Source organism: Barbus barbus (assembly GCF_936440315.1).
Source record: "Barbus barbus genome assembly, chromosome: 8".
NCBI classification, from domain to species: Eukaryota; Metazoa; Chordata; class Actinopteri; order Cypriniformes; family Cyprinidae; genus Barbus; species Barbus barbus.
Window position 1 is genome coordinate 14,615,782 of NC_136736.1, and position 27,727 is coordinate 14,643,508.

The 27,727-nt window shown below is 37.0% G+C and overlaps 1 protein-coding gene across 1 annotated transcript in view; it reads right to left on the minus strand.

Moving 5' to 3' along the window:
* Nucleotides 1-24,392, minus strand: part of LOC306873897 (neuroligin-4, X-linked-like) — a 103,734-nt gene extending 79,342 nt beyond the window's left edge. The window contains exons 1-2 of the mRNA XM_079423429.1: nucleotides 24,036-24,392; nucleotides 15,624-16,380 (exon numbers count right to left, since the gene is read on the minus strand). Of these exons, the coding sequence (XP_079279555.1) occupies nucleotides 15,624-16,086 (463 nt within the window). The 5' untranslated portion in view covers nucleotides 16,087-16,380; nucleotides 24,036-24,392. The remainder of the gene's footprint in view (nucleotides 1-15,623; nucleotides 16,381-24,035) is intronic.
* Nucleotides 24,393-27,727: the final 3,335 nt, after the last annotated feature.

Consider the following 27,727-nt stretch of genomic DNA (forward strand, 5'->3'; position numbering starts at 1 on the left):
ATATATATATATATATACATATATATATATATATATATATAATTTAAAAAAATAAAATAAAATAAAATCCCTTTGTGTTCCACAGAAGAAACTAAGTCATACAGGTTTTGAAAGATAAGAAAATAATGATTGACTTTTCATTTTTGAATGATCTATTCCCAGAAGTGTTAGTAGGGAAGGATGGCTGTTAATGACCATGCAGTCTGTACAATGCTGAGCTGTTCAGTCAGTCTGTTCAGCTGTAGCACAGAATTGTAATGCACAGCAATACAGGGCAGGCATGCCAGCGAAAACATATCTGTAATATATCATTAAAGGCAACTGAATGCTGATTATTGGCCTCACATCAAGCCGAAGTCAACCGTGGCTTCTGGACATGCACCATATTTGATATCCATGTACTGCTACTGGTCTCAAATGTAAGCTTTCAACATCAACTTTTAATAAAGCTGTTAAAGTAATGCTGTAGGCCCTTCATTCAGAGCCCATGTTAACCAATTAAGGCATGGTTGACAAGTGATATTCTTTCACTCTTTCTTTTCCAAACTAAAGCTTTCTTTATGTACAGGCTGAGTCTAAAGAGTGTCATCCTTTTTAAAGGGTCTACAGGAAAGAACAGCGTTCTCTTTCATTTCTATGCATTTAAAGAGTCTTCCTGGGTGAGTTTTTAAAGGTGGCAGGAAATGCGGAGGCTGGTGCATTGCTGTAGGGTGATTTTGCAGGGGAGTCTTATGGCATAGGTACAACCTCAAGGGAGCCAGGAAGAGTAATTCATCGCCACTGCAGATGTTCCCACAGACAGAGAGCATCGATCCTGCCCTTCTGAAAACACCATCTTCGTCTCTTCAGAACAAGAAGCATTTGGTGGAGGTACTACAGGACTCAACACTGTTTCTTTTTAAGGCAGCCTGATTTCAAAATGATTAAATAGGCATTTGTACGTGTTAAAATGCCATCTGGCCAACTCAGTCCAAAGTCCAAGACTCTTCATTATATATCTGATATTTGTATTATTATTATATATTTTCCTTTACTTACCAGTTCACTGATGAGAAGCATGATTTATTTTTTTCCCTAAATGTATGCATTTTTTTTTAGAATATATAAAATGTGCCTTAAGCAATCTTTTCAATTATACACAAACCACCATACACAAATAACAGGCAAGTAGAAAACATGTGTCCAGGCTAAATAAAAAATGTGTCAATTCTCATGGTCAGCATTAACATTGTTAAGCTATATGGCACATGAAAAAATTATAAACAACTTCTCTCTATTTAGTTGCTTATTAGCATGCATATAGCATGTTGTCTGTTTATTAGTACTTATAAAGCACATATTAATGCCTTACTCTACATGACCATATGCTAGATCCCTTAATCCTGCCCAACACTTAAACTTAACAATTACCTTACTAACTATTAATAGGCAGCAAATTGGCAGTTTATTGAGTCAAAAGTCATAGTTAACAGGTCATAGAGAGAATTGGTGGCCAAACTGAAGTGTGACCTAAACTACAAGAAAGCAAAGTTATAGGCATTGGTATGACTTTCCTTCTTCCTTTTTTCTCTGTGTTTTTGTCCGTACAATCAAAGTCAATATTCTTCAAAATATCTTATTTTATATTCTGCAGATGAAAGAAAGGTCTACAGTGACATAGAGGTGAGTAAATGATGACAGAATTAGATTGTTGTGTGGGAACTACTTTTTTTAAAATTAACTGTTGATGTTGACAATTTTACCATTATGTGTTCACACAATGACAGGTCACAAGAGGAATGCCATCTATTTCAACAAACTTTGTGAGCAATAGTATACAGATTATTGCTCAAACTGAACCTTGTAAAATAAGATCTCAAAAATGCTTCTTGTAGTATTTTCCCAGCTGACTACAAACACATGTTTGCTCTATTCCATCCAGATACAGCTATCAGAGGGCAATCAGAAAGCACATGTCTGGACAGCAGCAATCAATGATCGCACACATCACTCAGAGATCATGACAGCTGACTCCTCGGCAGCCACAAACCACAGTCAGATCCACTACAGCAATTTATCAGACGTGTCAAGAGACACCACTACATCCTGTGCCCAATACAGATCAATTCAATTATCATATGTTTAACTGACCTGCCTCTATGTTTCTTTGAGATGTATAGCCTACGCAGAGCTCGAATTGAGGGGGGACGGAATCCCCCTTGTTGAAGAAAATAAAAAAATAAAAAAGAGAAAAAGCATCCCCTCTGTAACATCACTTTTACCTTATATCCCCTTTAGATGGATAATGTTGTTTTGGTAACACTTTAGTATAGGTACCAATTCTCACTATCAATTAGTTGCTTATCAGCATGGCTATTATTAACACATTGTCTATTTATTACAGATTATAAAGCACATATTCTGCATGACTATATTCTACCATAATCCTACCCAATAAACTAAACAACTACCTTATTAACTATTAATAAGCAGCAAATTATGAATTTATTGAGGCAAAAGTTGTAGTTAATGGTTTGTAAATGGTGAGAATTGGACCTTAAAACAAAGTGTGACCATTGTTGTTGTTTTTTTTTTTTTATTGAATATTAGAATTATCTATGTATGATCATTTATTAACTAAACAATGGCAACTGGCCAGTTAGAACTAAATATGAGCTGCACAACACAAGCTCAAACATTTTTTTTTTTTTCATGCTAAATGGTCCAAGTGCAACATTTGACATTCTTTTAAAAGAAGACAGCGGAAGGTATGATATTTTCTTGATTCAAGTTTAAATGCATTGTATTACATAACATTATTGTGCTGTATGTGTGATTGTGAGGGACAGAGAGATGATACACTATTGAGTATGCTGTTAGTAATTCAAGCAATTAAAGAAAAAAAAAACCCAGTATGAGTTTTTATTTTTATTTTTTATTATTAATTATTATTATTATTTATATTTATCACACAAGCAAGAGTGCTTTCCTGAATATCAGCATGTGTACATGTTTGCAGATGCGCTATTAATTTTACACAACAGTGCAGAGCAACACTGCAGTGTTTCGTTCCTGATTGAATACATTTTTGAACAAATCGAGTGAGCCAATGAGTCAACGTTCCATTCATAAAGATAGTCAGTTCCTTTGTTTCTAATTGTTTGATTTGAATGATTCAATTAATAATTTATTACAACATGTCATGTTTTTTTAATCCTTGAAACATTCAGCGAATATCATTTAATTATTGTTATCGACAATTTTATTTAATAGTTTTATTAAATAAAAATGTGTAAAATTAAATAATTTGTAATTATTGTATAAAGTCAGCTAAAATCATCCCCCTTGGTTTTTAAAAAATTTGATGACTGTGGATACAACATACATTCACATTGTTCTACCCTTTCTTGGTACCTTATAATGTGTTGTGTCTAACAAAATATTATTTGTCCAAGTGTAATGGGATGCAAAAGAGCAAACCATTAATATTACAGCGAGAAGAGTTTCTTTAGCACAGCATCTGACAGGAGTTACAAATGAACAGATTTCCACTGTCAAAACAACACAGGTTAGTGCTCATGCTTCACCGGGCAATGAAGGAAAAATAATGGCAAAGCTGAGAAAAAAAGAGGGAAACATGACTGTTTAATCTTTTCTTTGAGCAGGAGAGGAAAAAAAGCATGCAGACTTTCGTCGACCATCTTTCACTTTGCAGCACTGGGAGAAGGTAATGTTTATGTGGGAACAAGTGCTATTTTATGAAAGTTCTTGTATTTTCTGCAGAGGCAGACTTTAGCCTTTTCACACAGTCCTTCAGCTCTGTGCTAGGAATCGCCAAAGAGGAAAGAGGTGTCAAAAAGATGTGCCTTATGATGGTGTACTTCGATGGCCAAAAAAGGTAAGAACAAAATTAAATAAATCTAAAGAATTCATTACAGGAAAAAAATTGATTTCGCTTTCATGCAGGTTTCAGGCTGGAATTTGCTGTTGTTGTTGTTGTTAAAAAATAGAAAAAAGATGGAAAAATACCTTTATTTTCGCCACCCTCATTATTGGTGAAATCATCGTCTTTGACTGTGTTGGCTCCTACTGTCAACAACAGGGGAAAAGTAAAGAGGATAAATGGGGGAACAGATTTTAAAACAGCAGCTTACATATTAAACGAAAATCATTTCCAAAATGATTTATTTCAAATTTGAAGAAAGTCTGCTGAAAAGAACTATTGTAACACAATGGGGATTAGTCATTACAGCTGGGAAATATATTTCTAAACGAACAAACATTTTGTAGATAATTACTTTTTTTCTGAACAAAATTGTACTATTATAAAATACAAATAATAATATTAATCATAATCTTCAGTAGTCTTGCATTCTGGTGTGCAAATGAGGGGGAGAATAAAGTGCCTAAAAAAAAAAAACCTTGCTTTAAGCCAGTGCAGAATGAGCATCAGGATTCTGGTGTTTCTGTAAATGACCTTGGCTCATTACATATGCAGCACTGTGTGTTAACATTGGCTCACACTGAGAGTTCATGCAGGTTCCAATATTTCTTCAGTTAACAAAGAATTGTGGGATGTCAAGCTGTATAAACAAAAGCAAGTAGCATGTAAATCACTAGAGTGTGAACAACACACCCACCCTGCTGGGTCATAAGCACCACACAGCAGGGATTATGAGGTTGGACTGTAGAAAAAAGACATGTAACAACTTTGCCAAGAGGTGATCATGAATATATCCTGAATAATGATACACTTCTTTTGTTTTCTTTTGTTTTATTAGTTTGAGTTTAGTTTAGTTTGAGCTAGACTTTTTAATGAAATAAATGACTGGCATGATACAGTCCAATGATTAGCAACCTAGCTAGCCTGCATTTCTCTCTCCTTCCCTCTGTAAATGTTGAGTCTTAAAAAAAGAAAAAGAGAGTTGTTTTTCTGCAGAGATACTGTTCCAGTGTGTATGTACTGTACCTTTACCAAATCGAATTAAGGTACACTCAAAATGTACTAAGCTGGAAGGTAATACAATATTGTTGACAATAAGAGATTAGCATATGTCAATTCTGACATTTAGATATTTTTAGGTTATGTAGCCTAACATGGAATTAGAGTTATTGATATTCTCAAAGATGAACTATCAAGATTCAGTTTATATCAAGTCAAATGATATTCTCTTGCATTATTTCTCTGCATTGTGTAGTCCATTTTTCTTTCTTGTAATAAGATGTTCTGTCCCTGCTGATGAAAAGTAGCCTTACGGCGTGATACTTCCACCACCACCATACTTCATTGTATATGTGCTGTGTTCTGTGTAGTGTATTGTTAGGTTTGTATCACACAGATCTGTTTGACTTCTAGCTAAACAGCTCTGTCCTGGACTCTAAATCTTTCCCTTCACCAATGCATCAGTGTTATGAATTTTGGCAAACTGCACAGATCCTTTTACATGGTTCTTTCTGAGTAATGACTTCTTTATTATTATTATTATTATTGACAAAAAAAAGTCTCTTTACTACCATGCTAAAAAGTAACTATATGCTTGCATTATTGTTGTAAATGTTTGTTTAAAAAGTAAAGTAAAGTAAAGTCGTGACGTATTGTCAAGTATGGTGACCCATACTCGAAATTGGTGCTCTGCGTTTAACCCATCCAAGTGCACACACACAGCAGTGAGTAGTGAACAAATGCACACACACACACACACCGTGAACACACACCCGGAGCAGTGGGCAGCCATGCTGCAGCGCCCGGGGAGCAGTTGGGGGTTCGGTGCCTTGCTCAAGGGCACCTCAGTCGTGGTATTGAGGGTGGAGAGAGCGCTGGACATTCACTCCCCCCACCTACAATCCCTGCCGGCCCGAGACTCGAACCCGCAACCTTTGGATTACGAGTCCGACTCTCTAACCATTAGGCCACGACTTCCCCAGGTTTATATAGGTTTATTCCTTCCTTCTATTTCTTCTGTTTTCCATTTTAATGCTGTTGAGAATGTCAGCACTGTTTCATCTTGCTTTAAACTAGTTAAAATCACAGATACATGTGTGGTTCATTTTAGAGTTCATTTCACGTTCCGTGCTGTTTAATATTGCTGTTGTGTGACTGAGATCAGTCCGTGAGTAAACCACTGATCAGTAGAGTAAACACTTCTGCTCTGAGGTGAATTTGGCCTGATGTTGGCCTTTTATTGTCACTTTTTCTTCTTGTTTGCTCTGGGGGTTTTAAGAAACAACCTTTAAACTTGAGCCAACATTGGGTGAAAAATACTGAATATGTAATCCCAAAAAATGTGACATTAATTTATACTCTTTCCCATACTACTTTTTCATACATTTTTAACCTCCAGTTACCTAATATAATTAATATTGTCATTTACAGGCTTCTTGTTTTTCAAATAAAAACATTTGGTGAATTTGATGGCGTTAAATCTGTTATGCTGAACATTTTAGATGTTTGCCTTGCAAATCGACTTCACAATTTCACATTTAACATATTATTTTCAACTTTGTGAAATCAATATTTGGCAGGATTTCGGCAGCACTGTATTCGAATTGAAACGTGCAAAAGGCAATACATTTTTACATTGCATAGATACAAACAGTCCCTTTAGAAATTATGTTTCTCATTTTATATTTCAAAATAACAATCTGATAATACTTCATAACTGCCATTAGCATTAACAAATATTATTTGTACAATACTTAAGATCATTAGTCTACATTTATGCTTTAATGCATTTTCAGATCATTTTGTAACAAAGTACTGATCTGTTTAATACAAATTGTAATGACTTACTAAAGATAAATATTATAAAGTAATGACTTCTGGCTAGGTATAAAGTGTTAATCTTAAAATTGATTCTTATTTTAACACACTGACATATCAAACCAAGCATGACATTGCTAACTAGGGATTTTGTCTTAACCTCAGGTCCTCAGGCAATTTAATTGACTTTTTATAAGAGAGGCTGTTCCTTTGTTTGTTTTCTCTTTCAACTAATAATTACTGGCAATTTCTTGTAATTAGGGATTGTGCCAAGGATCTAAAATATACAAAATTCCAGGAGATGGTAAAGTTCAATAATCAATGAGAAAACCTATAATGATCAAACTCTAAATCAAGTATTGGGTGAGGCATGTCCACCTCAATATCTAGTTATGGCCCAGGATCGTGCCTTGAATAAGACAAATCATTTTCATTTGTTTAGAATCTCCTCATAACAAGATGAGAATGGCAGATTTTTAATAAATCAAGCTCTAAGATGTTAGACCTGTAGCACTTCCCTAGTGGCTCAGTAAGCTAAAGGTGAACTATGTCAATATTTACCTGGTGGAAAAGAAATTGACAATGGGCCATGCTTATTAATGATGTGAATCAAAGGATACATAATTAAAGATTTGCTAATAATTAAACTGATTAAGTTATAATGCATTATTAAAGGTCCACAGAAATGTCTACTCACAAAATAAGCCCTAAATTATTAAAGTTTGTATGAAAAAATGGCCAATTTTGATAGCATGCTAAATATATCCAAGTTTAGTCTAACCAGAATTGTTTTACATGTGTAATACAACAGTGTTTTCCATGCATGTAATCTAAGACATGTCTCCATAGAAAGGCCAAAATTCAGAAAAGTGTATTAAATTGCACATGTCTTCATTTCAGTTTGTTATTTGTGAATTAATATTTTTCTGACATGGATTCATGAATATTCAACAGGCATTCCAATAAATCATTTGACATTTATAGATGTAAATCCTAAAAAATGTACTCCATGTATTCAGCTACATCAGCAAACAAGTTGTATAGATAACATTTTGTATTACTGCATGCAAAAGTCGTCTTTAAATATAAGTCCAATAGATTTGCATATTTGGATTTGTGTGCAATTTTTCTTAGTACATCACCAGCAATATGCCCACAAAGCTCACACACAATCTGTTAGACTGGACATTCATTTAAAAAGGGCAATGCAGATATACCAAATGCACTCATACTGCCACTGCTCTGGAACATTAAAAAAGGGGGAACACCAAACCATGTGGTCACATGCACATTTTGTGTGTACAGTATGTAATTGGGTATAGGTATATGTGTCTGCAGTGAAGTTCTATGACATTTGCTTTCTACGCTTGACCGGTTCCAGAGACACTTACCCCTGTCTTTCCACTCATCTGACTTCCTGTCAGAGGAAGGAGATATACTGCCCTACACACTGATGTGTGATTCCAGTTTTTACACTGCATTGCATGTCAACCTATATGTATACTAAGCTCAAACCCACAACATAACATTCCTACACACAAAATGAATAAACAGTTTAATTTGCCAGTGATTTATATGTAACTGAATAATATTTGAATTGGTGTCATTTTCTGTATTGTTATTTATGTATGTGCCTGTTTTTGGTTTGAAAAGAAAAGGGAAAAAATATTCAAAAAGAAAAAAAAAATCAAAATAGTGTTTGATATAATAGGTTTGACTGATAAGTGAAGTGAAGTGACATACTGCCAAGTATGGTGACCCATACTCAGAATTCGTGCTCTGCATTTAACCCATCCAACGTGCACACACCCGGAGCAGTGGGCAGCCATTTATGCTGCGGCGCCCGGGGAGCAGTTGGGGGTTCGGTGCCTTGCTCAAGGGCACCTCAGTCCTGGTATTGAGGGTGGAGAGAGCGCTGGACACTCACTCCCCCCACCTACAATCCCTGCTGGCCCGAGACTCAAACCCGCAACCTTTGGATTACGAGTCCGACTCTCTAACCATTAGGCCACGACTTCCCGTGATATGAAATGTTGTGAAATGTGAAATGTTGATAAGTATTTGTTGCAAAAATGTGATTTACAATTTCATTGCTGCTGTACAGTACCAGCTAGATTTTTTATACGTAATACCTTAAAATACAGTGGGGCAAATAAGTATTTGATACACTGCCGATTTTTCAAGTTTTCCCACTTACAAAGAATGGAGAGATCTGTAATTTTCATCGCAGGTACACCTCAACTGTGAGAGACAGAATATAAAAAAAAAATCCAGAAAATCACATCGTATGGTTTTTGAATAATTAATTTCCATTTTATTGCATGAAATATGTATTTGATACAATAGAAAAATATAACTTTATATTTGGTACAGAAACCTTTGTTTACAATTACAGAGGTCAGAGGTTTCCTTTAGTTCTTGACGAGGTTTGCACACACTGCAGCAGGGATTTTGGCCCACTCCTCCATACAGGTCTTCTCCAGATCTTTCAGGTTTTGGTGCTGTCGCTGGGCAACATGGAGTTTCAGCTCCCTCCATAGATTTTCTATTGGGTTCAGGTCTGGAGACTGGCTAGGCCACTCCAGGACCTTGAAATGCTTCTTACGGAGTCACTCCTAGTTGCCCTTGCTGTGTGTTTCGGGTTGTCATGCTGGAAGACCCAGCCACGACCCATCTTCAATGCTCTTACTGAGGGAAGGAGATTGTTGCCCAAAATCTCGCGATACATGGCCCCCTCCATCCTCCCCTCAATACGGTGCAGTCGTCCTGTCCCCTTTGCAGAAAAGCACCCCCAAAGCATATTTCCACCCCATGCTTCACGGTTGGGATGGTGTTCTTGGGATTGTACTCATCCTTCCTCCAAACACGGCGAGTGGAGTTTATACCTAAAAGTTATATTTTGGTCTCATCTGACCACATGACCTTCTCCCATGCCTCCTCTGTATTATCCAGATGGTTTTTGGCAAACTTCAGACGGGCTGGACATGTGCTGGCTTGAGCAGGAGGACCTTGCGTACGCTGCAGGATTTTAATCCATGACGGTGTAGTGTGTTACTAATGGTAACCGTTGAGACTGTGGTCCCAGCTCTCTTCAGGTCATTGACCAGGTCCTCCCATGTAGTTCTAGGCTGATCCCTCACCTTTCTCAGGATCATTGATACTCCACGAGGCGAGCTCTTGCATGGAGCCCCAGTCCGAGGGAGATTGACAGACATCTTGAATTTCTTCCATTTTCTAATAATTGCGCCAACAGTTGTTGCCTTCTCACCAAGCTGTTTGCCTATTGTCCTGTAGCACATCCCAGCCTTGTGCAGGTCTACAATTGTGTCCCTAGTGTCCTTAGACAGCTCTTTGGTCTTGCCCATAGTGGAGAGGTTGGAGTCTGATTGATTGAGTGCGTGAACAGGTGTCTTTTATACAGGTAACGAGTTCAAACAGGTGCAATTAATACAGGTAATGAGTGGATGATAGGAGAGCTTCTTAAAGACAAACTAACAGGTCTGTGAGAGCCAGAATTCTTGCTGGTTGGTAGGTGATCAAATACTTATTTCATGCAATAAAATAGAAATTAATTATTCAAAAATCATACAATGTGATTTTCTGGATTTGTTTTATATTCTGTCTCTCACAGTTGAGTTGTACCTACGATGAAAATTACAGATCTCTCCATTCTTTGTAAGTGGGAAAACTTGAAAAATCGGCAGTGTATCAAATACTTATTTGCCCCACTGTATGTAATTTAGAATATATTTAAAATAAATAACTATAAGTACACAAAAAAGTATCCGAAGTTGACCCTACTAGTTACTAGCTGCAAGCTTATGTAGCTTAAAATACATGAACTATTCTAAACATGTTTATTCACTGCCCTAGAGTCTTTCAGCATTAGCTTACACAAATGACTGCATAATTGATGTTATGGTTGCATTGGCTTAGACAGATTAGCTTGATGTGCTAACATAAAATTATTTAATTAATGTCAAGACTGAGGAGCATTTCATTCAAAGGTCGTAAAAGCAATTTTAACAGTTAAATGTTCATCTCTATGACTTTGATGTGCTATTAACCAAATGCAAGATTCCACAGAAAAATAAGACTTGTCTTATTTCATAACTGGAAATCTTCAAACTCCTGAATACTGTACCAGTGCCAAGAGAATGTTTCAAATTGTGGACCCACTATGAAAATTATGAAACCCTTGGCCTGTAAAGTAGTGGAAATGTTGGATGTTCCGGTATCTTTTGTCATTCTCAGCAAAATGAAATTACAGAGAAGGAAAGTTATCTTTACCATTGCAAGCTGATTCGTACTTTCATTCTAGAACATCTTTTCAAATCAAATGTATTTAAAGAAAACTAACTTTACTTAAAAAAATAAATAAATAAAACAGGAAGATTCTCAAGATGAGTGTTGAAACCTTGACACTAATATGGTTGTGATATTCATACCAGAAAAAAATTCACAGGGATGCCCTCCATGTACCCAGGTTTGACTTAAAACTTTATGCACTTTTTCTTTTTCTCCTCAGCACAGGTTGAATCAGTATTTTTAGCATGTACGAAGCACATTTATTAATCCCTTAGTTCAGAAGCTCATTACATTATATTCATTAATAATTCAACCTGAAGAATATGAGGAACTAAGTTACACTAGCTTTGAACACTTTTTTTGGGCTGAGCTTCAAAGGACATCTCATTACCCTGCGGTCGATACTATCCCCACAGCTCAAATAAAGGTTTCACACAAAACACATTAACCACAAGAAATGGCCAATTATTCATAGGTGATTGACAGCAACAAATTAAAAGTCACAGCGGGACACACAATGAGAGATGATCATACGTGATTCAGATACAGAGATTCACCTTACAAGAACCATATTACCATATGTTATTTTATTTATGTTTTAAAGGATTAGTTCACTTCCAGAATAAAATGTCCTGATAATTTACTCACCCCCATGTCATTCAAGATCTTCATGTATTTCTTTCTTCAGTCAAAAAGAAATCAAGGATTTTTTCCCTATTGTGGACTTCAATGAGAGCCAATGGGTTGAAGGTCCAAATTGCAGTTTCAATAAAGCTTCATGATCCCAGCTGAGGAATAAGGGTCTTTAGTGAAATTATTGGTCATTTTTTATCTTCTTTTTAACCAAAGATTCCACATTATCTAACCACTGAACTAACATGCAGTTAGTTCTTCACCTGTATACTCCAGTTCAAAAAGGTAGGGTAGAGCGAAAAGGTAGGGTAGATCTCATTTTCTCCTCCAACTTCAAAATTGTCCAGCATCGTTGTTTTACTTTTGTTTTTTTTTTTTGTAAAGGGCGTTTGACTTTCTTTGCCCGTTTGATTCGTAAACACTGGGTCAGTACTTCCGCATACGTCAATTGACCTTTCCAACATGACTAAGTAATGCATGAAGTCGAGCTAGTGCAAGATGAGCATTTGTGGTTAAAAAGTATATATATATATATATATATATATATATATTTTTTTTTTTTTTTTTTTTTTTTATGACAGATCGTTTTGCTAGAGACAGTAAGACCATCATTCCTCGGCTGAGATCGTGAGCCCTTTGGAGCTGCATTGAAACTGTAACTTCAACCTGTTGCCTCCCATTGAAGTCCATTACATGGAGAAAAATTCTGGAATGTTCTCCTCAAAACCTTAAATTATTTTCGACTGAAGAAAGAAAGACATTAACATCTTGGATGACATGAGGGTGTATAAATTATTAGAATACGTTTTTTGTTTTTGTTTTTTTATTCTGGAAAGGAACTAATCCTTTAAATTCTAATAACTAATTTAACCGAGTTAAATTAATTTAACTTGATGGATTGGATTTAACAACCAGAAACATTCCTTGGAGATTCTAGTCCATACTGACATGAGAATATCACACAAATTCATTAACATCGGCTGCACATTCATGCAATTCCCAGGAGACCATTGTACTAAACTCAATGACATCAACAGTCTTTGTGACATGGAATGTTATAATGCTGGAACAAACTATTAGAAAATGGGTAGACTGTGTGTGTCCATAAGGAGATGCACACGGTCAGCAAGAATGAAGGATCACAGCAGGTTGGATGTGGAATTTAAATGATGCTCAAAAATCCTAATGTGTGCCAAGAAAACATTTTACCAGCAGCAGCAGCCTGAACCAAACAAAAAAGAAATGCAGGATGGATCCATTAATTAATGTGGTTAACACCAAATTCTGACCCTACAATCTGTATCGCATCTGAAATCTTGATTCACAAGACAAAGTGATGTTTTCCAATGGTCTAATATCAGTTTGGCAAGCATATGCCCACTGTAGCCTCAGCCTCCTGTTCTTAGCTGACAGAGGAATCTGCTGTTTGCCTGCTGCTCTGGACAGCCACTTAAAGGTTCAAGGTGGATAGCACTGTTGTCATACATTGTTATTTTAGTTATTGCCACGTTCCTGATAGCTTAAACCATTCTAGCCATTCTCTGTCAAACCCTCTCATTAACAAAGCAATTTCACCAGCAACTGCTGCTCATCTGTTTTTCCTCCAAACTCTAGAGACGGTTGTGTGTCTGACAATCCCAGGAGATCGGCAGCTTCTGAGATGTATTCTGAGATATATTTAGTTGCGTGAAGAAGTTTGAGATGACATTGAAAGTCTGCGATTCAAAATACAACTTCAAGGTGAAAAAGTTTTATGATTTCAAAAAAGAAATAAATGTTATGACTTTAAATAAAAAAATATTTATATGACAGTTCCCTTTTCTAGGTCACTTATCAAATCAGCGCATTTGACAATATGTGAACTGCTTGGTCAGATGGTGTTGCTTCCATTAAAATCATTTGGAACATTCTCAAATGATGCCAGATAATTAATTATTGTGAGTATTGAATATACTTATAAAGTGCATATCAGCTGGAGAGAGCTGCCATCAAAGAAGAACAGACAAAAGCCTAAGAAATACTATGAAAATACTCAAATTCATTTTATATTTAACTTTTTATCAGATTGTTATGCCACCAAACAGGCAAAAAGGCCAGTTTGAAATAGATAGATAGACAGACAGACAGACAGATAGACAGACAGACAGACAGACAGACAGACAGACAGACAGACAGACAGACAGACAGACAGACAGACAGACAGACAGACAGACAGATAGATAGATAGATAGATAGATAGATAGATAGATAGATAGATAGATAGATAGATAGATAGATAGATAGATTAAACAAGTATTCACTAAAAATACAAGTGTGACAACTAGTCCCGACCACTAATATGAATATATAGGCTTACAGGCTGTGGAAGAACAGTGAGCGGTATTAATTACAGTATATGATCATATATGTCAGTTCCCATGAGTAGATCTCAATTATCTTTACAACAAGACTGGATTTCAGATGTTAGGTTAAAGAAATCCACCCATTGGAATAGACAATAAGGGTAACAAGCACTGATTTGTCGTGACTACCTCTTTTCAACATCTTTCTGTTTCTCTGAATGGGTTTTTTGAATAGTTCAATATAAATTAAATTGGTTAGAATTCCCAATTAAAGAGTGGAAGGGAGCCTGCATTGTCTCTTCACCCAGACCGTACCTTCAGGCTGAAGCATTCATTGTGATTAATTCACAACAAAACAGGATGCCACCTCCACAGCCTTCACTCCTAACTGCACTGAGAGATAAAGCTGACTCTGTCACTAACAGACTGCAGTCTCTTTTGTGCGTCTAGCTAACAAAAGAAGCAGGCAACTAAAAAAAAAAAGAGAATTGATGTGTCTCTAACCTGTTTTCTACAGATCAGGAAGTGGTGATCCTGGTTTTCCATTCTAGCCTTGAACGCCATGCTTTTTCTTTTGATATGGTCTTTGCACTAAAGGGCTTTCTTATATCTTTCATCCTGCTTCAACAGTGCCACAACTGCAGAGCAAGTCCCTCTTTGAGTCAAAAATGCCAGGATGGTCCCATATTACACAGGATTTTGAAAAGGGCAATTTGGAGAGCCAAAGCATGATGGGCAGTTAGCGCTCGAAAGCTAACAGGGGATGACCGACTTCAGTACAGCATAAAAGAGGATTGAATTTCAACATCACAAAAGGGACTTTTTTAAGCAAAACTGTGGGCTGTCACAATATGCTGACGCATTCTGTTAGAAATTTACTGCACACTTTGATTCCCCAAATGGCTGAATAATTGAATCATTGGCAAAATGTTTCATCATAACGATGTCACAATAATAAGACAATGATAATTGAAATATGCAAACATGGCTGCTCCACTCTTTGAGAGATTTTCATTTGCAAGTTAATCTCTCTTCCTTAATCTTTCAGTCCAGTGTCCAAGCTAAATTTAGCACTCTATTATGCAATTCAAGACTATAGGACAAATAATCTCAAACAGCTGAGCGCTATCTGTGAATTGTTACTATTATTTACACTTAAATAACAGCAACTTTGAAATAAAAAAGATTAGCATGCATATTACTAGCATATTGGCTGTTTATAGCACATATTTGGCATGATCATTAATCTTTAATCCTGCACAATTCCTAAACTATACAACCTTACTAACTATTAATAAGCAGCAATTAGGAGTTCATTGAGGCAAAAGCCATTAGTTAAAAGTGAGAAGTTGACCTCAAAATAAAGTGTGACCCAAAAAAAAAAAAAAAAAATTGGAAAACTAGTTTTAGAATGTCAGCAACAATTAGCTGAACTTGGAAAATCTTCGTAGATCAAGTTGTGATGATGCCAACTAAACAAACTAAGCTGCTATAAACAACTAAGAAGAACCAAATCAGCAAACAAATAATGAAACTTGTCAAGAAGAAAACATTAACCATATTCATCAAATTCTCTTTTTTTTAAGAAGGAAATTACATACCATCCTCCGTGGGAACATAAATGTTTAAGTACAGGCAGTCTTCGCTTTGATCTTGTACATAGGTTACAACGGTATCCAAGTTGGCGGTGAACCATACGGGTAACATATCATTGAGTAAAAACCGATCTTCCAGAAACTGAGGACAAACGGGAGCAAACAGTGTGGCATTTCGAATCCCTGGCCATGACATGGGGGGCTCAGGGGGCTGAAACCTTCTCTCCCCTGTGGGTGGGAGGGCATAGGGAATCCCCAGATACTGTTCCACAGGCCCTAGAATCTCATTGGGCAGAGCCGTTTTCAAGCCTCTTAGCTTGCCGTAGTTTGTCGTGACAATAGGGTGCTGCTGGCCCCGTGTAATGGCTAGCCAAGCACCCGCAAGCACAATCCAGGTAAAAAGGCGTAGAGTAGCCAGCGGATGAACCATGGTGAGTGGTATCCCTGGGGTTCCTCTGAGCCGTGACATGGTCCAGCTGAGGTTAGCAGAGTTGGTTGAATTCACAGTCCTCCACTCCTTCTACAGCCAAGGTCAAACCCCGTCCTCAGGCTGCAATGGACAGATGACTGACAGCACGCCCACCAATCAGATCAACGATCATGTCATTCCCCCATGCCATGAGGGCGATTCTAGATCTTAGTTGTATTTTTGTCGTTCTTTAACTGCTATCCTTTTGATGAGAAACAAAATGTGGTTCTTTCCCCCTGAGCTGTCCTCTGGTGTAACTACTCCCTCCTTTCAATACCTCCTTTATTGGTTTGCCTGTGGGAAAGAAAGAACAGCCCATAAATTATCATTCATTGTCACAAACAAAAACAGAGGATTTCCATTTCTTTCATTAATATTTATGCTTTGTGTTAAGCATTGGAGGCACCAAGGTAACTTTGCACTGCAAGAGAAAAATGTACAATAATAGACGTAAATAGAAAATAAATGCTAACACTTAGACATCATTATCCTCTAGATTCAAACAATAGCTTTTTTGAAATATGACTATGTTTCCATTGACTGGGCCACAATTTATACAGTATGTGGTCTAGTAAATTGATAGGCTCAAATAACTGCGTGCGTAGCATTGTAGCATATACACAAAATATTGTAAAGTATATCCATTTATGAGGTTAGTTGCACTAAACAAGCCTGTTTAGAACATATTGATCTATTTGCTTTGAAACTGTCTATCTATGACCGAAGCAGGCATTTTGATTGAAGCAGTTATGTTTTAGAACAACAATTTAGTTCGATGTATATACATTTTCTCTTCTCTTTCCCATCACTTAGTGTAGAAATGACCAATCTATGACTTTGAAGTGTTCTGATGACTTGGTCCTAAAATGGAAGCTTTTAGTTGTCATTGTGAAGTTCCAACATTCATGTATTTGGCAGACACTTTTATCCAAAGCAACTTATATTGGATTCAATGTATGCATTTTATAAGTTCATAAATTCCCTGGGATTCAAACCCATGACGTTTCCATTACTTTTGCATTGCTAACAATTTGAGCTTCATGATTAATCTTCATAATCATCATCAGTAAAAGCATGAGATGTGAAGTCATATAATAGTCAAATTCATCATGGTCTGTCATCTACACAAACCCAAACATTTATCCATTATCCTTTGACTCTGGTCTGTTGTTCAAGAACAAATTTGGGAATTTAGCAATAAGAAACCTTTTGTGTAATTATGAAAGAATGAATGTCATGAAAAACTCCTCGAGATTTGGAAATGCTAAAGGTCACGGTGTTTCCAGGAATCTTTCCAGGAAGATCCTCTGGAATAAATCAAATGCATTCAAAATAAATTTCCTTAGAGACATATATTGGAGTAGATGTGAATACAAATTTGCCTCTGATTTAAATATATGTGAATTGTAAAATGGTACGTTTGCATCACATTTATTGTCTGAAAGAATGATAATCTTTCCACCTGAATAAACAAACAGAAGCGCACAAAGCTGAGAGTAGATTATGCACAAGAAATGCTACCCAGCGTGTCAATTTGAATAATGAATGCTCCATGCAATTCATCCACATACAAGAAAGAGGAGGAAGAGAGTGGTTGTGAATACAAGAATCAAGAAGATCATCATCACTTGGTGTTTTTGATACTCTTGAACTTCAACACCATCATACAACACAAACCGTAGCTCTGATTTGTTTAACTTCATAAACAGTTCAAGATCATCACATGGATTGCTCATGCACATTTGCCTCAAATTACTGAACTAGGCTCGCTGGAACCTCTGGAGGGAAACTTTAATGACTTTAGTCCTTGAGTAAATCTGCAAGTGATGAACTGTTTGGTTTGCTCTGATCCCTCTATTAATAGCTCTGTCAGTGAAAGCGAAGCAAAGTTTCCTATGAGACTGTTCTTGAATCAGTACCTCTTATTTAAATAGTCATAAAAGGGCATCATTCCGCCAAGAACTTCAAAATATGGTGTGTTCAACAGATGTCACACCCAGTGTTAACTACGCTGTCGTTTTCAAAGCCTGTCTAAATAATTCTTCAAGAATCTAAGATTGATTGATATAACTTTTTCATTTCCTCATATCACAAAGCAATTTCAGCAGAGATCAGATGGTAGATAGTATAACCCAAGGAAAGTTAATTGTGCGAACAAAGCAGTGATGATATAATAGACTCATTGAGACAGTCACATTAACTGAAATTGGCGTTGAGCAATGCTAAATTACAAAAGGATTAGGGTTATCTTCACTCTCCCACTTCATAACAGAACAACGACAGGATGTTTTAAGCACTGCCAGTCACGAGAGAAAACTAGGAAGCACAAGAAAACAAACAACACGGAATAATTATCTTCTTTATACAATGCAGAGAACATCCCCAGATACAGTACATGACTGTAAAATATTATTCTGATAAATATTTAGTGGGAGTTTAGAGTATTTGAAAGGTGATATTCCTCTAAGGCAGCATCTAATGAAGGAGCACGACTTTAACAAGGCTTGAGTCCCAGTGCACATAACATGCTTTAAAAGATCTTTATTGGTGGTCTCAGAAAGACCCATACCGTAACACCCTATTTTTAAGTCCACTCTTTTTTTTTTTTTTTTATTAAAACCATCATTTAGCTCATATATCAAGATATATGCTGTATGCACACAGCAATGGCTTCATTATAAAGAGATACAAAAAAGTGAGAATATTTGTTCTCTTAAAATAAAACACATTTTACAGTTTTTCTGCTGCTTACACACATTTTCAAAACTTTGCCTCTTTTTTTCATAACTTTACACAGAAATCCAAGAATTGCACACACAAAATGCAAAATGCCTCGCATCTCTTGCAAAACGAAGTATTGCATTCAAAATATTACAAACATAAATCAAAAGCAAAAATTTGCAAACACTTTTGACATATTAATTCCTGTAAGATTTTTGTGTGTTACATAGAGAATTGTGTGTTGTGTTTTGCAAAAAAGTTTTTTATGAAATTGAAAACTGTCAAAGGCTGAGAATTAGTATATGGTTTTGCAGATTTGGTGTGTGGTTTAGGCGTTTGAGTGTTAGGTTTCATAAATTGTGTGACAAGTAAAGATTTAGTGTTATGCAGTTGAAAAAAAAACTATAATAAACTCTGTAAACAATTAACAATTAAGACAGCATTATCCATCAACAGGCCTTTGTTGATCTAAGAGGGAAGGCCTACTGATTTTTAAGTCCTAAGCTTTCATTAGTTCTCTCTTTGCCGTTTATCATTATATATCATGACATCAAGATGGGCATTTCAGAAAATCTTTCACGTACATATTTGTCCTCCGAGGCAGATGGGCCAGCATGTCTGGCTGGCAATTTAATTTCCAACGCAGACAAAAACCTATGTAGGTTTGCATGCACCAGTTTGCATGCACTCTTGTCTGATGTCCAGCTAGACCAGCCAAAAGGGATTTATTCAATAACTTTACGCCAATATTGCTACATCCTTAACCAATCCTTACATTTAAGAGGCTCAGTATATGGAGGCACTTTCTGCCAAAATACCATATACAACAAAGAAGAACAAAGAACACAGTTGTCCATACTGGCTACCAGCCCAAAGAGATACTTCACCCAAAATGAAAATATATATATATATATATATATATATATGTTATTCACCCTCATACTGTCCAAAATCTGCATGAACGCTTTTCAGATTTTTTTTTTTTTTTTTTCGTCCACACAATGAGACAAAACAACATTGGACCCCACTGACTTTCCCATTGATTGTCTGAGGTAAGTAAATGAGTAAATAAATAAATAATTCTTATAAAATAAAATAAATATAAAACATGCTGTTTTCTAGTATTACTGCATAGGCCTACAATATTTTAGGAAGAGTGAATGTATGTTTCTGTCAGTTATATTTAGATAAAGGTGATTGGGTGGAATTACCATTCTAAATGTACCGCACACTTCACTTAAATGCACCCTTGATACATAAGTGAGTATGACAAATAAAACGGAGAGAAATGAAACCAAAGAGAATAAAAGGAGAGAAAATAGCATTCACTGCCTGTGTGATCACCGAAGATAACTCAAGCGAATCTCAATGAAGGTGGCGGGTCTGTCTCTGAATTTTAATTATAATAAATAATCTGCTTGAAGGAGGCTCTAACAATTGCACTGTTCAAAGAGTGACTCGTGACGCAAAGGAGACAGCATTGATTCGGTCCAAGCGATAGACAAAAGACCATGGAATAAAGCATAGAAAACCGCTGTGACCTTTGGGTGAACTTTGGATAAACGTGGTGCGATTCCACCGCAAATGCACCTGCTATGACTTATTCAACATGGCGTCTGGGCTGGCAAGTCAGCTGGAATTTGTTTTCTCAAGCTGTATTCTCTCCTTCTATATTTCTGTCAGTTGACTGAGTGTGGACAGAAACCCCAGAAAGCAAAGAGAGAGAGTGAAAATGTATTCAAAGGTGACACTAACAGCCAACCACTGATCCTATGAGCTAGTGTGAGAGAATAGAAGATAAATGAATACTGAACTGGACCTCTAAACCTCAGCAATCAAGTCCAGAATTAATTTTGCTTGTGAAAGCATCATGCCTATTTTTAACTACAGTATATGTCAAATTATTGTGATTACAAACTTAGGTTCACACTTACTATAATTATTTTTATAAATGGCTTATTTTGTAAGAATGTTGTATTATATTAACAAACAGTACATCAAATGATTTAGATATTACAAATATTCATGAAACAGTAGGTGACTCCAAAAGTACCACAAGAGCTAAAAAAAACCCAGCAGAAACAGGCAGAAACAGCCATTTATTTTTTAAATATGTGTAGGTCTACTACAAATACCAAGAAAGTTGCCCCAGTACACTGTAGGCCAACTTAAGTTTCAGCACACAATGAAATTAATTTAATTGTTGGAAAGTTGCAGGTCAAAGAATATATTGGTCAAAGAACAATATGCCAACATCGTGGATGAAGTATGTAGGCCTGTATATGTATCCTATTCAGGGCCGTGCAGAGACCTTTGGAGGGGCAGGTGCTCAAAGTATAAAAGGGGCACATGGAACACGGCTTTTAATAGGGTTATGCTCCTTGCTGATATGTGTATCGAAATGGATGCTTTTGTATTGATACAGCAGCAAATGCCATGACGCAGGTTTGAAAAAGAAACACAGAGCAGAGTTCTAAGTTTAAATGTTAAAGACATTTTGTGCACCTCTTAATTACTCTGAAATTATATTATTTTATTATTATTATTATTATTATTGTTGTTGTTGTTATTGAGTTTACAGGGTATGGTGGTTTTGCTGTTGTAAACACTACTGTTGTTGTTGTAGAAAAAACATATTCCTGTCTTATTTAAAATATAATTTTATTCTAATCCTGTTCTGAATTTATTCATTTTTTGAATGATAATGATTATAAAAACAGGATTGATAAGTATAATTCGGAGGACGAGAAAATCAGTATAAGCCTGTTTTACCAGTGTCGCGATAATTATTTTTAAGGCACTCTACGTTTTTTAAATAAATACTGTAACAATAATAGTTCAAAGTATGAATAGTTTTTAGTCACATAACATAAAAAAAGACAAGACACCTCGACGCGCTTTAAACTTTTCCCAATTAAACAGCAAGAACGAAAGAGAACAAGCACCTTTGTTTTTATTGCTGTGTGTAGAACTACGTTAGCTGTAAAAAATAGTTTTATATTTAATATTAATTTTAATAAAATGTAAATTCGTCCCCCGCACTTTATTCGAGCTCGAACAGGTGTTTTCACATAGAGGTTTCTAGATTTAAATTAAAAGAGACATGACCTGACGTTTCATTCGTATCCAAAATGAGGAGATATGAATATCAGGAGAGCAGTGCATGTTTCATTCATACTCGAAGTCACAGGGCGCTCTCCCGCAGAAACTGGCGTGCAGGAAATCCCTAATATGGTCAAAAAACTCACAGGGCTATAAAAATAAAAAGCAGAAATGTCTTTACTGATGAAACGTGAAGACAATAAACACACGATTGCGAAAATATATGGTTTATGTGTGTTTTCTCATGTTATCTTCAGGTAATAAATAAATAAACTACGGTAAATGAAAAATGTAGTACTGATTGACATATCATTTAGTATAGAAAATATAAAATATATTTCCTGAATTATTCTGTGATAAAAATGGGAAAAGGGTGTTCATATAGCCTTTATAAACCAATCATAAAATTGTCATTAGGAAAACATTGAACAAAATTATTGTAGCCCCTTGCTGCAGCTAACCTTGTTTCCACAGGCTACACACAGCAATATAAACAACAGCTGTGCATGATCTTCACGCCGTTCTCGTAAAATACTAATAATTAAATAATATAAGATTACAAGCATGCAGCTCCGCTGAGAACTCCACTTACTGGCAGCCGAGGACGTTATTGAAGGCATCCTAAAGGCATGTCTGAATGTGAGGGATCGTCCCGGATGAGGTCAGGTGAAAGGTCATCATGTGGATAATTTAATTTACGGCTAAACTATTATTAATTAATTTTACTAATAGTTAGATTGGGCAGAAAAAAAACTAAAAAAAAAAAAAAAAATTGCCTTGACAAAAGGGCACTTTGGGCATCAAGGGGAAAAGGGGCAGGTGCTCAAGCACCCCCCTGCATGTGCCTGAGCCTATTACACATATAGTCTACCTAAAAAACATCCTTTATCAGTCAGTTTTTCTAATTCAGTTCCTACTTTGAAAGTACAGCTAATGACTGTCTTTAGAAATTTACACTATAGAGAAATAACTTGTTGGTACTTTTCAATTTACGTCAATTATGAACCATATTTCGCCACTTAAACCGACAATAATGTCATGCAGTTGCCGCGCATTCTGACAAAGTGAAGGTCCTGTACAGTGCGAATGTTCGAGAGGCCCCTCCTCACTCCATCCCAAAAACACGCACGGATGCAGATGTCCACAGTACCACCTTGTGGTTCACCGCTGTAAGCGGGACAGCTTGGGTTGAAACAGTGGTCCCTGTGATGAAAGTCTGGACTCACCGCATCTTTTGAGGAGAATGTGGTTCGTCTGAAACCATAGCAAAGCTAGGAGAAAGTTAAGTAACAACACGCCATAGACTATAGCTTCTTCAGTCTTCAGTCTGAGCAAACCTTCACAGACTGATGTTGTATTTCATCACAAATACAATACGTTTTAAATAATAACCTCGCATTTCGTTCAATCCCCTGGCCCAAAATTATGGCTCTCGATAAACGAAATGTCGAAAGATTTATCGCCACCACATTCTTAAACCGAGTGAGTGATTAACGCGCATGTGAATGTGAACCGCTATAAACGAACGATGGGGAAAACAATCTTACCTCAATCGACATAGTAGGTGTACGGAGGTTTGGTTAGCCACAGGTAAGCATAGAGTACCGAAGCACTTCTGCCACACGAAACCCTGCTAAAAAACCTAAGTGCGTACATATATTTACTATGACTCATAAAGACCCTTTAATGCAGTGTGGGCTACTTGCGCATCATCTTTAAATGTAGATTCTGACACTAATGATGGTGAGTAGAATAAGGGTTTTATTGAGCATAATAATACTTTCGTTAGAAAAAAAATGTCTACGCAAAATGTTTTGCCCAAAAACTACTGCAACAGTTTGTACGGTCAGCCTTTTTCAAGCAAATCATCGCCAGTAGCCGGCGCGAATTAAAAACTCAAAGCAAAATCGTTGCATCGTTCGCCCGGATGGATGAAGCTTTCAGAGAGAGAGAGAGAGAGAGAGAGAGAGAGAGAGAGAGAGAGCGAGAGAGAAAGAGAGAGAGGGGGGGGAAATCTGGGAACCAGCGGGAAATAAGCGTGTACGCGGCGTCTGGCAAACAGTTCAACTCTGTGTAAGCACAATATAAAATACACTTTCACTTCCAGGGCTGCTCTTGTGGCTTACCTTGGCGGTATCTGCATTGTACGGCTTCTGTCCTGCCGCCGCGACTTCCTGAGGTAAGGTCAAAATGTATGTGCCACACAAGGGAAAAAATCTAACTCCGTTCTGCCCCTGTTAAAATCCAACGTGATGCTGCCGTCCGAAAGAGAGGTGGCAAACCGGGGACTGTTCAGCAGAAACGCGGCAACATATCTGATGTAAATGACCCACATAGAGTAAGGTGATTCACTGAAATCACTGCGGAGGAACTTGTAGAGAATCTGATTGTCTCCATAGAAAGAGGCAGCACTGACTGGAAAAAAAGAGATTAAATGGAGAGAGACTCTCTCTCTCTCTCTCTCTCTATCTCTCTCTGTCTCTGCGCATGCGTGAGCGGTGTGAGTGTGGCGAGGAGTGAGTGCGGTGCAGCGTGTGAGTTTTCATTTTTCTCTTTATTCTTTTCTTTCTTGTTTCCTGTTAGTGATTGTTTAGTTTTTTTCTTTTCGTCCTTTTTTTCTTTTTGTGGAGGCGGCGGCTGCCGGCGTAGCTGGTCAGTATGGCTGCGGGAGAGCAGTTTAGTTTTCAGAAGCTAACGCGCCGGCATGCTATAAAATTGTCTCCCCCTGAAGGAGTTTCTGTAGAAGATTGTAGTTTAGCGGTAGGTGAGATTGTTGGCTATGAAAGCATTAAGTCCGCGTCCAGGATGAATGGTGCAGTTGTCATTTTTTTGGATGAGGTGGATAAAGTAAACCGTTTGCTTGAGAGCGGGATTACTATTAATGATACACATACACCGGTTATGTCTTTGACAGGTCCTGCAAAAAAGGTCATTATTTCGAATGCACCCCCGTTTTTGAAAAATGAACTTTTGGAAAAAGAGCTAGGGAGATACGGAAAATTAGTGTCACCGATAAAAATGATTCCTTTCAGTTGCAAGTCTCCCCAGCTTAAACATGTGGTGTCTTTTAGGAGACACGTTCATATGATTCTTAAGAAAAACGACGAAGAGTTGAATTTGGTTTTTAAGTTCAAGGTTGAAGACTTTGATTATACTGTACATGTCACTACAGAACTGATGAAGTGCTTTGGGTGCAGAGCGGTGGGGCACACGATTCGCTCGTGTCCGAATGAAAGACGCGCGAGCCGGTCGGCTGCCGATGCGGTGGAAACGCTGCCCGCTGGGGCTGATGGCGGAGCCGCTGCACCGGTTGAGCTGCGAGAGGTTATGCAGGTCTCACAGGCAGATGATCGAGGTGATAGTGGTCCAGGGGATGAGGTGGTGGAGGATTCAAGTAATAAACAGAGTGATCAAAAAGAGCAAGATATCTCAGAAGGAGACTTAAATGTTGGCCATATAGCGACTAGAGCAGTGGAATCAGTGTTATTCAATGAGGAAGATGTTTTGATGGATGATGATTTTTCCAAAATGTCAAACAAAAGGAAGAGCCCAGAAAACAAATTAAATACTGAACAAGTCACAAAAGTGTCAAAAATGCACGCAATGGTTTGTTCATCCCAGTCTGAAGAAAATTTGTCAAGTACACAGGAGGGTGGGAGTGAATGTGGGAACACACAAGTGGATGCAGAAAGTGGTTATTCTTTTGCCAAAATTCAGACTTTTTTGCAAAAAACAAAAGGAATGAGATCTATCAAAGTTGATGAATTCTTTCCAGACTTGAGTTTGTTTCTTGGCTCTGTTAGGTATTTCATGAAAAACACAGAACCCAATACCCAATCAACCTTTACTGATCAGGAAATATTTCGTCTTAGGAAGTTGATGGTGAAAGTTAAAACACAATTAGCAAATGATGATTAAGTGCTTGGGGTTTGGTTTTTTCTTTTTTTGTGCTTATTTTATTGTTTGGTTTGATTATAATCACATTTTTGCAATGTGTGACATAAAGCTGGGGTCCTTAAACATTAATGGTGCTAGAGAAGATGTGAAAAGAGTTTCTCTTTTTAATTTGTTTAAAATTAAGAAATTAAATGTTATTTTCCTACAAGAAACACATAGCACAACTGAAAATGAAACTGACTGGAAGAAGGAGTGGGATGGGGAGGTGTTTCTCAGTCATAAGAGCAGTAATAGTGGAGGTGTTGGTATTCTTTTTTCTAAGGACTTTTTACCGATTTCATGTATTACTGAAGAAATAGTCAAGGGTCGACTGCTAAAGATACAAGCTACCTTTGAAAATGTGAAAATGTCCTTTATCAATGTATATGCTCCCAATCTAGGTATTGAAAGAGTGATATTTTTAAATATCCTAAACACTGTACTTAACAAATGTAATGTGGATGAGTATATGTTCTTGGGTGGAGATTTCAATTGTACAGCAAATGCATCTTTAGATAGAAACCATCCTGAACCACACAGTGCTAGTATGAAACGTCTTGTTAGTTTAATTGAAATAAATGATTTATGTGATGTTTGGAGATCTTTTCACATTAATCAACGTCAGTATACATGGACTCATGCTAAGGATAATGTTCTATCTTTGGCAAGGCTTGACAGATTTTATTGTTTTAAACATCAAATTAATGTTCTTAGAGGCTGTTCAATATATCCAGTTGGCCTTTCAGATCATTCCCTTGTGCAAGTTTCCATTTTTGTTAAGGATGTGAAATGTAAGAGTGCTTATTGGCACTTTAATGTGACTTTGCTTTCAGATAATGTTTTTGTTGATGCTTTTAAGTATTTTTGGAATGGTTATACAAAAACAAAAGCTGAATACACTTCTTTACAACAGTGGTGGGACATAGGGAAAGGACAAATAAAGCAACTATGTTTACAATATACTCTCAATGTTACAAGGGACATGACTAAATCTATGAAAGTTTTGGAGAATGAGATAGAGGATTTGCAAAGTTTGGCAAACTCCACAAATGATGAAGAACATTTTAAAGGTCTCAAAAGAAAGAAGTCAGCTCTATCTAGCCTTTTGGGTTTTTCTACTCAAGGTGCGTTAGTTCGGTCACGGTATCAAAATATTGCAAAGATGGATGCTCCCTCTCATTTTTTCTTTGGCCTTGAAAGAAAGAATGGACAAAAAAGGCTCATGCATTCTTTGCGGTCCAGTACTGGGCAATTGTTGAAAGAGCCTGTAGAAATTCGAAAATGTGCAGCTGTTTTTTATGAGAAGCTTTTCAAGAAGGAATTCCAGGAGAATCCTGAGGTGGCACAGTCTTTTTATAGAGACTTACCCAAGGTTTCTGAGGAAGCTATGGCAGAATTGAATACAACGATCTCTGCTGGGGAGCTGTGTTCTGCGTTGCAGAGCCTAGAAATAGGCAAGGCTCCAGGTATTGATGGACTTCCTGTTGACTTTTACAAAGTTTTCTGGCCTGTTCTGAGAGATGACCTACTGCTTGTTCTCAGGGACAGTCTAAGTAGAGGGCTGTTACCTTTGAGCTGCAGGAGAGCGATTCTCACTCTTCTCCCCAAGAAGGGGGACTTGCAAGAGATTAAGAACTGGCGGCCAGTGGCGTTACTCTGCACGGATTATAAAATTTTGTCCAAGGTGCTGGCTTTGAGGCTGAGAAAAGTGATGGAGCATATCATTCATGTTGATCAGACTTATTGTATTCCAAATAGGTTAATATCTGATAACATTTTTTTAGTTCGTGATTTCCTCGATCTTTCCAAGTCATTGGGCTGTGAAAACATTTTAATTTCACTAGACCAAGAAAAGGCTTTTGATAGAGTTGAGCATCAATAT